Source organism: Hypanus sabinus, chromosome 12 (genome assembly GCF_030144855.1).
Source record: "Hypanus sabinus isolate sHypSab1 chromosome 12, sHypSab1.hap1, whole genome shotgun sequence".
Classification (NCBI taxonomy): Eukaryota; Metazoa; Chordata; class Chondrichthyes; order Myliobatiformes; family Dasyatidae; genus Hypanus; species Hypanus sabinus.
The window spans coordinates 3,637,646-3,652,070 of NC_082717.1; the positions used below are offsets into that span (position 1 = coordinate 3,637,646).

A 14,425-nucleotide genomic window follows, 5' to 3' on the forward strand; every position below is an offset into this window, starting at 1 on the left:
ATATGTGGCTGAGAAGCTGGTGCAGGGGTCAGGGCTTCAGGTTCTTGGATCATTGGGATCTCTTCTGGGGGGAGCTATGATCTATACAAAAGGGGCAGGTTGCACATGAATACAAGGGGGACCAATATTCTCAGGGGCAGGTTTGTTAGATCTGTTGGGGAGGGTTTAAGCTAAATTGGCAGGGGGTTGGGAACCAGAGTGAAGGGGCCCAGGATAGGACGGATGGTAAAAAAGCAAAGATAGCATGCAGTCAGACTCAGGAAGGGCAGGCAGATGATAGGACAAATTGCAATCAGCAGAGTGACTATCAGCGCATTAGGGATGCAGCATCAAAAAGGGTAGCAAATACAGGACGCAAAGTGTTATATCTCAATGCACAGAGTATAGGAAATATGGTGAATGATCTTATTACACTATTACAGATTGTCAGGTGTGATGTTGTGGCCATCACTGAATCGTGGCTGAAGGATGGTTGTAGTTGGGAGCTGAATGTCCAAGGTTACATGTTGTATCGGAGGGATAGGAAGGTAGACAGAGGGGCTGGTGTGGCCCTACTGATAAAGAATGGCATCAAATCAGCAGAAAGATGTGACATAGGTTCAGAAGATGTTGAATCTTTGTAGACTGAGTGAAGAAACAGCAAGGGAAAAGGACCCTAATAGCAGTTATATGCAGGCCTTCTAAGAGCAGGTGTGATGTGGACCACAGATTACAATGGGAAATAGCAAAAGTGTGAATTTTTTAAAATGCCTATGAGATAGCTTTTCAGCGCAGTTTGTTGTTGAGCCTACTAGGGAATCAGCTATACTGTATTGAATTGGCTGTTATTCAATGAAACAGAGGTGATTAGGGAGCTTAAGATACAGAAACCCTTAGGAGTCAGTGATCACAATATGATTGAGTTCAGTTTGAAATTTGATAGGGAGAAAGTAAAGTGTGACATGACAGTACTTCAGTTGAGTAAGGGAAATTACAGTGGTATGAGAGAGGAGTTGGCCAAAGTAAATTGGAAGGAGCTACTGGCAGGGACGACAGCAGAGCAGCAATGCAGTGAGTTTCTGGGAAAAATGAGGAAGGTGCAGGATAGATGTATTCCAAAAACCAAGAAGTACTCAAATTGCAAAATAATACAACTGTGGCTGACAAGGAAGTCAAAGCTAATGTAAAAGCAAAAGAGAGGGCATACAACAAAGCAAAAATCAGTGGGAAGACAAAGGATTGGGAAGCTTTTACAGACCTACAGAGAGCAACTAAAAGAATCATTAGCAGGGAAAAAATGAAATATAAAGACAAGCTGGCAATCATATCAATGTGGATAGAAATAGCTTTCTCAAGTATGTATAAAATAAAAAAGAGATGAGAGTGTATATAGGAACCCTAGAAAATAAGGCTGGAGAAATAATAATGGGCAGACAAGGAGATGGCAGATGAACTAAATGAGTATTTTGCATCAGTTTTCACTGTGGAAGACACTAGCAGTATGCCAGGTATTGAAAGGTGTGGGGGAAGAGAAGTGAGTGCAATTACTATTACAAGGGAGAAGGTACTCAAAAAGCTGAAAGACTTAAAGGTACATAAATCACCCAGACCAGACTAACAGCAGCCAAGGGTTCTGAAAGAGGTAGTGGTAGAGATTGTGGAGGCATTAATAATGAACATTCAAAAAGCATTGGACTCTGGCATGGTTCTGGAGAATTGAAAAATTGCAAATGTCACTCCACTCTTTAAGAAAGGAGGAAGGCAGCAGAAAGGGCAATTATAGACCAGTCAACCGGACCTCTGTGGTTGGGAAGATGTTAGTGTCAATTGTTAAAGCTGAGGCAATGGAGTACTTGGTGACACCGGACAAGATAGGACAGAGTCAGCATGGTTTCCTTCAGGGAAAATCTTGCCTGACGAACCTGCTAGAATTCTTTAAGGAGATTACATGGAGGATAGATAAAGGGGATGGAGTGAGTGTTGTATATTTGACTTAAAGAAGGCCTTTGACAAGGTGCCACACATGAGGCTCCTTACCAAATGAAGAGCCCATGGTGTTTCAGGAAAGTTACTGGCATGGTTAGAGCATTGGCTGCTTGGTAAGAGGCAGCAAGTAAGAATAAAAGGATCCTTTTCTGGTTGGCTGCCAGTGACGAGTGGTATTCTGCAGGGGTCGGTGTTGGGACCACTTCTTTTTATGCTGTGTGTCTATGATTTATATAATAGAATAGATGGATTTGTTGCCAAGTTTGCAGATGGTATGAAGATTGGTGTGAAGGGCAGGTATTGTTGAGGAAACAGGTAGGCTGCAGAAAGGCTTAGACAGATTAGGTAAATGGGCAAGAATGTGGCAAATGAAATACAATGTTGGAAAATGCATGGTCATGCACTTTTGTAGAAGAAATAAATGTGCAGATTATTTTCTAAACAGGGAGAAAATCCAGGACTCTGAGATGCAGAAGGACTTGGGAGCGCAATATCCTTGTCAATTTTCTCTGCACTCTTTCAATCTTATTGATATCTTTCTAGTAGGTAGGTGACCAGAACCGGAACAATACTCCAAATTATGCCTCACCAATGTCTTATACAATTCCAACATAGCATCTCATCTCCTGTACTCAATACTTTGATTTATGAAGACCAGCTTTCTTTAAGACTCTATCAACCTGTGCTGCAACTTCCAATGAATTACAGACCTGCATTCCAAGATCCCTTTACTCTATTACATTCCTCGATGCCCCACCGTTCACTGTGTAAGACCTACCCTGGTTTCTTTATGACCTGATCTACCTGTGACACCATTTTCAAGGAGTTATGTTGCGAGGCCCTGCAGTTGTGCTGAACGGGACAGAGTCAGAGTGGATCGGACAGATCACACCGGGGTCCCGTGGACCATCATCACCAGCAGAAACGCACCCCCCTCAACCTGTGACCTGCTGCCAATCCAGGGGACCAACCCTGGGTCAGGAGCACATGGCCGGGGCAGCAGCAGGCAGGCAAAGTCAACATTGAGTTGATTGCCACAAGTTTTTTACGCATGGTCCCTCATTTCATCTTTTCCCTTCTTATAGCATTTTCAGTTGCCTTTCATTGGATTTTAAAAACTTTCCAATCAACCAACTTCCCACTCACTTTTACTACATTATATGCCCTTTCCTTGGCTTTTATGCACTCCTTAACTTCCCTTGTCAGTGGCAGTTGCTGACCCCATTTGAGAACTCCTTCCTCTGTGGGACATCTCTGTCCTGAGCCTTGTGAACTATTCCCAGAATCGTCAGCCACCTCTGCTCTGATGATGTGAGACTTCTGGTTTCTGTACCTCCTGCCCAATGGAAGTGACAGCCCAGTGAGATTGCAACACAAAGTATTTCTCCACATAAACACTCATAAATACTTCATTGCTGTAACAGCACTATAATTGGGTGCATCTGCACCTGCACCCTGGCGGAAAGCCCTGGACCAGGTGTTGCAAGGCAGCTCAGGCACTCAGTGTTACCTGGGTGACATCATTGCTACCAGCAAGATGACAAGGAACATCTCCTAAACCTCTAGACAGTGTTAGAAAGATTAGAATCTGGGATCAGACAACTGTGAATTCTTTAAAGCAAGCATCACTGACTGTGGTCACACGATTGACGCACAAGGTTTACACAAGTGTGCTAACAACATTCAAGCAGAGTTGGATGCCCCAAGGCTAAAGGATGTGTCACAGTTGCAGCTCTTTTTGGAATTGTCAATTATTACCACCAGTTCCTACTATGCTTCATAGTCAGAGGCTGCAGATGTTGTGGATAGTGTGGAGGGCTGTCAGAGGTTACAGCGGGACATTGATAGGATGCAAAACTGGGCTGAGAAGTGGCAGATGGAGTTCAACCCAGTTAAGTGTGAGGTGGGTCATTTTGGTAGGTCAAATATGATGGCAGAATATAGTATTAATGGTAAGACTCTTGGCAGTGTGGAGGATCAGAGGGATCTTGGGGTCTGAGTCCATAGGACTCTCAAAGCCGCTGCACAGGTTGACTCTGTGGTTAAGAAGGCGTATGGTGTATTGGCCTTCATCAATCGTGGAATTGTATTTAGGAGCTGAGAGGTAATGTTGCAGCTACATAGGACCCTGGTCAGACCCCACTTGGAGTACTGTGCTCAGTTCTGGTTGCCTCACTACAGGAAGGATGTGGAAGCCATAGAAAGGGTACAGGGGAGATTTACAAGGATGTTGCCTGAATTGGGGAGCATGCATTATGAGAATAGGTTGAGTGAACTCGGCCTTTTCTCCTTGGAGTGAAGGAGGATGAGAGGTGACCTGATGATGATAGGCATTCATTGTGTCGATAGTCAGAGGCTTTTTCCCGGGGCTGAAATGGTTGCCACAAGAGGACACAGGTTTAAGGTGCTGGGGATTAGGTACAGAGGAGATGTCAGGGGTAAGTTGTTTTTCTTACTCAGAGAGTGGTGAGTGTGTGGAATGGGCTGCCGGCGGTGGTGGTGGAGGCAGATACAATAGGGTCCTTTAAGACGCTTTTGGATTGGTACACGGAGTTTAGAAAAATAGAGGGCTATAGGTAAGCCTAGTAATTTCTGAGGTAGGGACATGTCTGGCACAACTTTGTGGGCCAAAGGGCCTGTATTGTGCTGTAGGATTTCTATGTTTCTATGTCTATGTTTTCACCCCTTGCGTCATTACTGCAGATTGGGAAGATATGGCAATGGATAAAACAGCGGGAGGTGGCTTTCCAAAAGATCAGCGAAAAGATGATGTCAGACACTGTACTAACACATTATGATCAACATTGTCCAGTGACCCCTCGCCCTCTGGTATAGGTGCAGTCATGTCACAGGTTATGAGTGGCCCCGTAGTCTTTGCATCATGTTCCCTTACCACTGCAGAGAAAAATTATGCCCAGATTGACAGAGAGGCTTCGAGTCTCATTTGTGATGTAAAATACTTTAAATAGTATTTATCTGGGAGAGAGTTTACCCTCATTACTGATCATCAGCCACCAGTGTCCATTTCCGACCCACAGAAGGGTGTTCCACCCACAACAGCAGCGCAAATGCAGAGCTGGGCTCTGTTTCTCGGAGCTCTGTTTCAATTACTAGATTGAATTCAAGAGGATGAGTAATCATGGAAATGCTGATGGATTATCCCATTTATCCTTGGAAAAGGAAATACTGGAAGCATTTAGAAAAAAAGACACTGCTTTTGATGTATTCTCTCTAATGCAAATCGGAAGTCTTCCTATTACAGCAGAGATGACCCAAAGGGAAACCAGAAAATACCCTACACTACCTCAGGTCTCCATTGCTGGAACATGCAACAGAAACCCCAGTTGCCGCATTTTACCGATGCCGATCTAGGCATTGTTAAAATGAAAGCTGGCTCGAATCTTTGGTGGTCTGGGATAGATCACCAGCTTGCCAAGCATTGTTTGAGATGCCAACAGATCCAGAAGATGCCTCCCTATCCCCGGGAACGGCCTGCGTTGCCCCGTCAGTGGATTCAAATTGATTTTGCTGGATGACTCAAGGCACACATTTCTGGGTTGTAGTGGATTCAGCTACGAAGTGGTCAGAAATGCTCCCAATAGCCTCCACTGCAGCCTCACACACTGCTGACCAGTCGAGAAGCCTATTCACAAGGACTGGCATTCCAGAACACTTAATCGGTGATAATGGACCACGGTTTGTTGCAGATCACTTTCTGTCATTCCTCAAAATGAGTGGACCGGAACATGTAACGTTGACTCTGTACCACCCGGCTTGGCAGGAAGGTTTGTCTGGAGTCGAAGGAACACACTGTGAGCAAGGCCAGCAGAACATACTACACTAACGCTGAATCAGAAGCTCGTTAATTTCCTCCTTGCAGCACACTCCACAATGAACAACTCACCAGGTAAGGTGTTCCTGAGTCGTCCCTGGATATCCTCAGGCCCAATTCCAGAAGGAGCTCCTCGAACAAGGAGGTTTGCCGTTTCACTCCCAGGAAAGCAGTGAGGGACTGCAGAGGGATTCAGGACAGAACTGGACCACCCTCCTGCACAGTCTGTGATGATATGGGAGCAACACATTGATCAGTTGAGGAGACCAAATTGTTCGAAAAGAAAGATGTCTACAGCTGTCAAAACCACTTCCTGCAGTCTCATGCTCAATCCCTACAACCCAGAGAGGAGGCCCCAGAACCTAACTTTGTTTCCGAGCAATACGTCACCTGGCTTGTCAGGAAAGATGTTATCTCACAAGAGTAAGAAATCTTCCACAGGGATTAAATCTTTAGGCCTGAATGGGACAACTTACAATGCTGTGTATGTCTGTATTGTAGCTGTATTAAATAGTACACTCTGCGTATAACACTGTACGATACGTACGATGTAAGAGCACAAGTAGGCCATTCGGCCCATTGAGTCTGCTCCGCCATTTGATCACAGGCTGATCCAATTCTTCCAGTCATCCCCACTCCCCTGCCCTCTCCCCATACCCTTTGATGCCCTGGCTAATCAAGAACCTATCTATCTCTGCCTTAAATACACCCAAAGACTTGGCCTCCACAGCTGCTCATGGCAACAAATTCCACAGATTTACCACCCTCTGAGTAAAGTAATTTCTCTGCATCTCAGTTCTAAATGGACGTCCTTCAAAACCCGAAGTCGTGTCCTCTTATCCTAGAATACCCTACCATGGGAAATATATATTGCCATATCTAATCTGTTCAGGCCTTTCAACATTGGAATGTTTCTATGAGATCCCCTCTCATTCTCCTGAACTCCGGGGAATACAGCCCAAGAGCTGCCAGACGTCCCTCATATGGTAACCCTTTCTTTCCTGGAATCATTCTGGTGAATCTTCTCTGAACTTTCTCCAATGTCAGTATACCCTTTCTAAAATAAGGAGCCCAAAACTGCACACAATACTCCAAGGTTGAGGACTTCCAAGTCCCTTTGCATCTCTGCATTTTGAATTCTCTCCCCATCTAAATAATAGTCTGCCCATTTATTTCTTCCACCAAAGTGCATGACCATACACTTTCCAATATAGTATTTCATTTGTCACTTCTTTGCCCATTCCCCTAAACTATCTAAGTCTCTCTGCAGGCTCTCTGTTTCCTCAACACTACCCACTCCTCCACCTATATTTGCATCATTGGCAAATTTTCCCACGAATCCATTAATACAGTAGTCCAAGTCATCCGTTACAATGCCAGAATCTATTGATTCTTGAAAGATCATTGTTAATGCCTCTGCAATCTCTCCAGCTACTTCCTTCAGAACCCGAGGGTGCAAAACACCAAGTTCAGGAGACTTATCCACCCTCAGACCATTAAGCTTCCTGAGCACCTTCTCAGTTGTAATTTTTCCTGCATAAACTTCACTTCCCTGACACTCTTGAATGTCAGGTATACCGCAGACATCTTCCACTGTGAAGACTGATGCAAAATACGCATTCAGTTCCTCTGCCATCTCTGCACCTCTCATTACAATATCTCCAGTGTCCCATATCTACCCTCAACTCTCTTTTACCCTTTATATACTTAAAAAACCTTTTAGTATCTTCTTTGATATTAGTCAGCAGCTTCCTCTCATAATTCATCTTTTCCTTCTGAATGATTTTTTTAGTTTCCTTCTGCAAGTTTTTAAAAGCTCCCCAATCCTCTATCTTCCCACTAGCTCTGGCTTCCTTGTATGCCCTCTCTTTTGCTTTTACTTTGGCTCTGACTTCACTTGTCAACCACAGTCATGTCCTTCTTCCCTTTGAAAACTTCTTCTTATTTGGAATATATCTGTCTTGCACTTCCCTCATTTTTCACAGAAACTACAGCCATTGCTGCTCTGCTGTTTTTCCCGCAAATGTCCCTTTCCAGTCAACTATAGCCAGTTTCCCCCTCATGCCATTGTAATTTCATTTATGCCACTGAAATACTGACACATTGGATTTTATTTTTTTCTCTCTCAAATTTCAATGTGAACTCAATCATATTGTGATCATTGTTCCCTAAGGGTTCCTTAACCTTAAGCTCTCTTATCACCTCCGGATCATTGCTCAACACCCAGTCCAGCACAGCCAATCTCCTAGTGGGCTCAACAACAAGCTGTTCTGAAAAGCCATCCCTTATACGTTCTGCAAATTCTCTCTCCTGAGGTCCAATACTGGCCTGGTTTTCCCGATCCACTTTCATGTTAAAAGCCCCAATGATATAGTTGAAATGCATTCTCTGTTGCGTCAGAGTTTATAGCTAAGCAGGGAGGAGTGTTGTGTATTTAATATTTCAGTAACATTTGAGTAATCTTGTATATATGGTGTATTGTTTGATTAAGCATTCTTGTTCATTTAAATAAGTCTTTACAGGTTATATGTAAAAATATGTCAATTCCATATGTCATCGCGCTATCATGTGATATTTGTGCACCTTGCTTAATGTAAACACCAAGTTAGACTCACATTTCTTCCTTTGAATTAGTTTAATGTTTTGAAGTTATCAAACAACATTAGCGATGAGGTAATTTCAAAATGAACCCGAAATGGCTATTGACCTATCGAAGCGCAACAAGATGTTCGATCTAAAAAAAAATGCAGCTAGGAACAGCAAGTAGAAAATATGGTCCAGCACATGCAGGGCAGTCGAGTTCAAACAAAAGCAACAGAGCTCGTGTTCTTTGGAAGGGAAAGCACAACTGAGTTTTTTGTCACAATCGAGTTTGTCAGAAAACAGAAGAATTCACAGGTTCATAAAGAATGAGTACTGGTTGATAATAATCATAAAAAGGAGCAGAAATGATTGGCTACATTGGAAGGATTGGCACTTTTGATTCTATAAGAGATAACTAGCTCATGTATACTGAGTTGATTGAACAGTATTTTGAAGCAAATGAAAACAATAAATAAATAAGAAATAAATATCAAGAACATGAGATGAAGAGTCCTTGAAAGTGAATCCAGTTCAGTTTAATGATGGGGTGAGTGAAGGTTGAGTTGGATGTTAATGCAGTCAATGCATTTTGCCGCACGTTTCAATGTATATGAATAAATCCGAATCTGACATCAGGGTCAAGGGTGTGGGTAATAGTGACAGGCTAAGGACACTGACATGGCTCCCAGTCACAACTGTGGAGTGGGTGATCCACATTGGCTCCCTCTTGGGATCATTACAGGAGTGGTCTCCAACTACCTGATCCTATTTGCAAGATGTGAGGAACAGGCTGAGAGCCCAGGATACAAGAAAGGTCATGGGATCAGACAATGTTCCTCCTGTGGAACTGGAGAAACGTAACTAGAAGGGACCAGAGTGTGGTCATGGAGCCCTGTGCATAGAACTGGTTGTGCCTCTGGCCAAGAAGTTCTAAGGCCAGGTACAATGATCGTATTCCCCGGAGAATGTGGAGAATTAACCACATATGCCCAGTACACATTGGCTATCACAAACACAATCTAACCAGTCAGTCCACTCTCAGACAGTTCATTGACAGAGCCAGAGCAATAAACACAAAATGCTGGAGGAACTCAGCAGATCAGGCAACATCTACAGAAGAGAGTGAATGGTCACCGTTTTGGACCAGTCCCTTCATCCAGCATTTTGTGTGTGTTGCTTTGGATTTTCAGCATCTGTCGATTTTCTCCTGTTCGCGGTTGACAGAGCCAAGAGGGACGCAAAGGCAGCATTAGACCAGGTGTAGCGTCATGGAGCCCTGGTAAGTGTCTCAGTGGTTTGAGCCATTTATCTGCTGACGATTTTGTAGGAAGGACACACTCTGTTGAGAGCTGCACAGACATCACAAAGATAGGTGGAGGGGCTGGTGTGTTGAGGAAGCAGGGAGTCTGCGGAAGGACTGAGATAAATTAGGAGAATGGGCAAAGAAGTGGCAGATGGAATATAGTGTAGTGGCATATATGGTCATGCATTGTGGTAGAGGGAATAAAGGTAAAGACTATTTCCTAAACATCCAAAAATTAGAGGTGCATAGGGCTTGATAGTTCTCATCCTGGATTCCCTGAAGGTTAAGTTGCAGGCTGAGTTGGTGATGAGGAAGGTAAATGCAATGTTAGCATTCATTTCGAGAAAACTAGAATATAAGAGCAAGTTTGTAATTCTGAGGCTTGGTCAGACTTCACTTGGAGTTTGTGAGCAGTTTTGGTCCCTTATCTAAGAAAAGATGTGCTGGCATTGGAAAGAGACCAGAGGAGGTTCACGAGAATGATTTTGGGAATGAAAGGGTTAACATATGAGTCGTGTTTGATAGCTCAGGGCCTTTACACATTGGGGTTTAGAAGAATGGGGTAGGATCTCATTGGAACCTGTTGAATATTGAAAGGCCCGGATGGAGTGGAGATGGAGTGGATGTTTCCTATATGGGGAATCTAGGTCCAGAGGGCACAGCCTCAGAAAAGGAGGACATTCATTTAGAACAGAGGTGAGGAGGAATTTCTTTAGCCAGAGGGTGGTGAATCTGTGGAATTCATTGCTAAATACAGCTGTGGAGGCCAAGTCATTGGGTATTTTCAAAGAGGAGGTTGATAGGTTCTTGATCAGTCTGGGTGTCAAAGGTTATGGGAAGAAGCAGGAGAATGGGGTTGAGAGAGGTAATAAGTTAGCCATGATGTAATGGTGCAGCAGACTCAATGGGCTGAATGGCCTCATACCTGTGCACAGTGGAAAGGATAATGAGATGAACTGTATTAGGACAATGGTTGCATGGCTCTAAGCATGGAGTCCTGTACTGGTCCTGGGATGATCTGCAGGACAGAAATCCCACTGGGAATTTCCACACAAACATGTGAGTTTTCTGACATCTGCTGTTCCTCTCTCTTGCAGGAATTCATCTCAGTTCTCAACGGACAGGAACTACACGGAATATACAGAGGGTGAAACACAGCTGATCCGGGTGGTGAGTGGGAAAAGGAGGGCCATGGATGTCAAAGTTTTGGGGGTGGAGGGAGGAGCGGACATGTTCCTGCTGCCTCTGCTCCAACTCATTCAGTGGATCTCCGGCTGAGAAACCAGTGACTGGGACCTAAGGGTCTGTAGCGTGTCGGACAATGAGGTGGGCTAATTGGTCTACTCTCACACAGCTACTGAGATAGGGCTGAGCTTTACAGATTCTTGGTTACTCAGGGTGTTACAGGTTACAGGGAGAAGGCAGGAAATTGGGGTTGAGAGGGATAGTAAATTAGCCAGACTCAATGGACTGAATAGCATAAAATTGCTCCTATGTCAGAGGTTGTTTTTACACAGAACGGTAATTACGTGGAATGTACTGTCGGGGGTGGGGGGAGTAGAGGCAGATACATTAAAAATTTCTTAGGCCATGAATGATAGAAAAATGGAGGTCTATATGGGAGAGAAGGTTTAGATTGATCTGGAGTAGGTTAAAGGTCAATCCAACATCATAGGTCGAAGAGCCTGTACCGTTCTATGGTGCACAAATATGTCAGTGATGTCCCAATTCTGGAAACCAGACCTGGAATATCTCGTAATGAAGGGTTGGCCATTTTACCTGACGCAGGAGATTTCAACAACCATTTTGGTACCTGTATACCTTCCACCTCAGGCCAGTGTCAAACAGGCTTGGATGATCTGAGCAATGTGATCAAAATACACCAAACAGGCCACACTGTCATCTTCCCCATCATTCCGGGGGATTTTAACCAGGCCAGCTTGAAAAAAATCACTCAATAATTCCCATCAATAAATCACTTGTCATACCAGAGGACGCAACACACTGGACCACTAAAGTTCGAAATTCCTACCATGCTCACTTTGGAAATTCTGATCACCTGGCTGTACTTCTACTCCCCGAGTCCAGGCAGAGACTGAAGACTCCAGCACCAGTCCTGAGGACCAAGAAGGTATGGACAAGGGAAGCACAAGAGCATTTTCAGGACTGCTTTGAATCGGTGGACTGGGCCATATTCAGGGATTCATCTTCAAACCTGGATGAGTATGCTGTAGATGTTACCAACTTAATTAAAACCTGTGTGGATGTGTGTGTGTCTACAAGGACTTACTGTACATTCCCAAACCAACAGCCGTGGATGAACCAGGAGGTACGTCATCTGCTGAAGGCTAGATCTGCGGCATTTAAGTTTGGCGACCCAGGTCTGTACTAGAACAACACACACAGATTTCCTCATGTTTGTTCTGTACCAGAACGCCAGGTATGATTAGTGGAGGACTATTTCAAGGGCGAAATAGAAACATAGAAAACCTACAGCACAATACAGGCCCTTCGACCCACAAAGCTTTGCCGAACATGTCCTTCCTGAGAAATTACCTAGGGTTACCCATAGCCCTCTATTTTTCTAAGCTCCATGTAGCCATCCAGGAGTCTCTTAAAAGACCCTATCATATCCGCCTCCACCGTCATTGCTGGCAGCCCATTCCACGCACTTACTACTCTCTGCGTAAAAAAACTTGCCCCTGACATCTCCTCTGTACCTACTTCCAAGCACCTTAAAACTGTGTCCTTTCATGTTAGCCATTTCAGCCCTGGGAAAAAGCCTCTGACTATCCACACTATCAATGCCTCTCATCATCTCATACATTGTATGTTGTCCAGTAGCCACTCACATCTGCAGTGAAGAAATGCTTTGAGAGGTTGTTCATGGCTAGAATAAATTCCTGTCTCAGCAAGGACCTGGACCCACTGCAACTTGCCTTTTGCCACAATAGGTCCACGGCAGATGCGATCTCAATGGGTCTTCACGTGGCCCTAGATCACCTGGATAATACAAACACCTACATCAGGATGCTGTCCATCGACTATAGCTCAGCATTTCGCACCAGCATTCCCACAATCCTGATTGATAAGTTGCAGAGCCTGGGCCTCTGTACCTCCCTCTGCAACTGGATCCTCGACTTCCTGACCGGAAGCCCACAATCTGTGTGGATTGGTGATAACATCTCCTCTTCACTGACGATCAACACTGGCCCATACTCTACTCTCTATAACCATGACTGTGTGGCTAGGCATAGCACAAATGCCATCTATAAATTTGCTGATGATGCAACCATTGTTGTAGATGCAAGGGTGCAAAGGATTTTTGCTCTATATTTAATTTAACTATATACATACTTACTGTAATTGTTTTCTTTATTTTTCTCTATATTATCACGTACTGCTGCCGCTAAGTTAACAAATTCTACGAGGGGTGATTGGTAGAAGGAGATGAGTTATACGGCTCTCGTTACATGCACGTGCAGTTGAACTCTTTGAGTGATTATGCAGAAAGTTTGAAGTTAATAACTCATCGGGGAGATTGATAAGTTCGTGGCCTAAGGTAGAAGGAGATGAGACTCTTCTTCTTTATGGGGTGTCTGATGATGCTGGCTGTTTTACTCAGCCAGTGAGAAGTGTCCATGGAGGAGAGACTGGTTCCTGTTCCTCACGATGGGAGGGGGGAGACGAGAGAATATCAGGGGTGGGAGGGGTGTCTGATGATGCTGGCTGTTTTACTGAGCCAGTGAGAAGTGTCCATGGAGGAGAGACTGGTTCCTGTTCCTCTCGATGGGACAGGGGAGACGAGAGAATATCAGGGGTGGGATGGGTGCCAGTGGAGGAGAGACGAGCTGAGCTGTGACCACGGTTACATGTGGTCACGGGCACAGCGGTTGCTGCAACAAGTTGAGGTGTACCCGGACAGGATGTTTTCTATAGCACACTGAATTTCTTCAGCTTCCTTGTGGTGAACTACATATACCTGTCTGGACACGCCCCCTGCAGCACCAGCCAACTTGAGGAGGAGACACACAGCTGGGAGTGTGGGGGCTTATCTTCTGTTGGGACAGGATGGGCAGGGGATATGGGGAATCAGACCAAGGCCAAGCCATAATTAGATGCTCTGTCCTCCTTGCAGATGAAGCTGGACGACAATGAACAGCCAAAGATCACCTGCAAACTGACGTTAAGAGAAGGTACGGGCCTGAGAGAAGGTACACTCTGGTGAGATGTGGGTATTTCTGGTTTGTACATATAATTATTGTACCTTCTTAGATATACAGTGTGGAAATTCCAGGCCTTTGAGCTGTTTCACCGAGCAACCCTGATTTAACCCGAGCCTAATCACGGTACAGTTTACAATTACCTACTGACCAGTAGAGTTTTGGACTGTGGGAGGAAAAAGGGTTTTGGGGTGTCAGGAGCTGAGCTCCTCACCAAAGGATACCCAACTCTTGTTGTCATAAGGGCAGTCCAGCAGTACCTAGTGATGGGAATGGGGAGCCCAAGTTTTCAGACTCTCTGAAGATGGCAGTGACAAGATGTGAGTCCAGTCTGCAGAGAGAACTGAACTCAGTGAACGAGCCCAGTCCTGGATTGTTGTGATTGTTAACACGTGGAGAGTGCAGTCAGCGGATGCAGCGTCAGTGGTGGGGTGGGGGCGCGGTGAACTGGAACCCGGTTCGCTGTTTTGTTCTGTGGTTTTTAACTGTCAACATGAGACAAATCACTTCCTCCCTCTT

General features: G+C 44.7%; 1 protein-coding gene across 7 annotated transcripts in view; it reads left to right on the plus strand.

The window, feature by feature from the left end:
• Nucleotides 1–14,425, plus strand: part of LOC132402569 (uncharacterized) — a 52,146-nt gene that overhangs the window by 6,420 nt on the left and 31,301 nt on the right. For 6 of the 7 annotated variants that reach the window (XM_059985445.1, XM_059985447.1, XM_059985449.1 and 3 more), the window contains exons 3-4: nt 10,781–10,853; nt 13,822–13,897. In XM_059985445.1, the coding sequence (XP_059841428.1) occupies nt 10,781–10,853; nt 13,822–13,897 (149 nt within the window). The remainder of the gene's footprint in view (nt 1–10,780; nt 10,854–13,821; nt 13,898–14,425) is intronic. The other variant, XM_059985451.1, reaches the window with a different exon arrangement.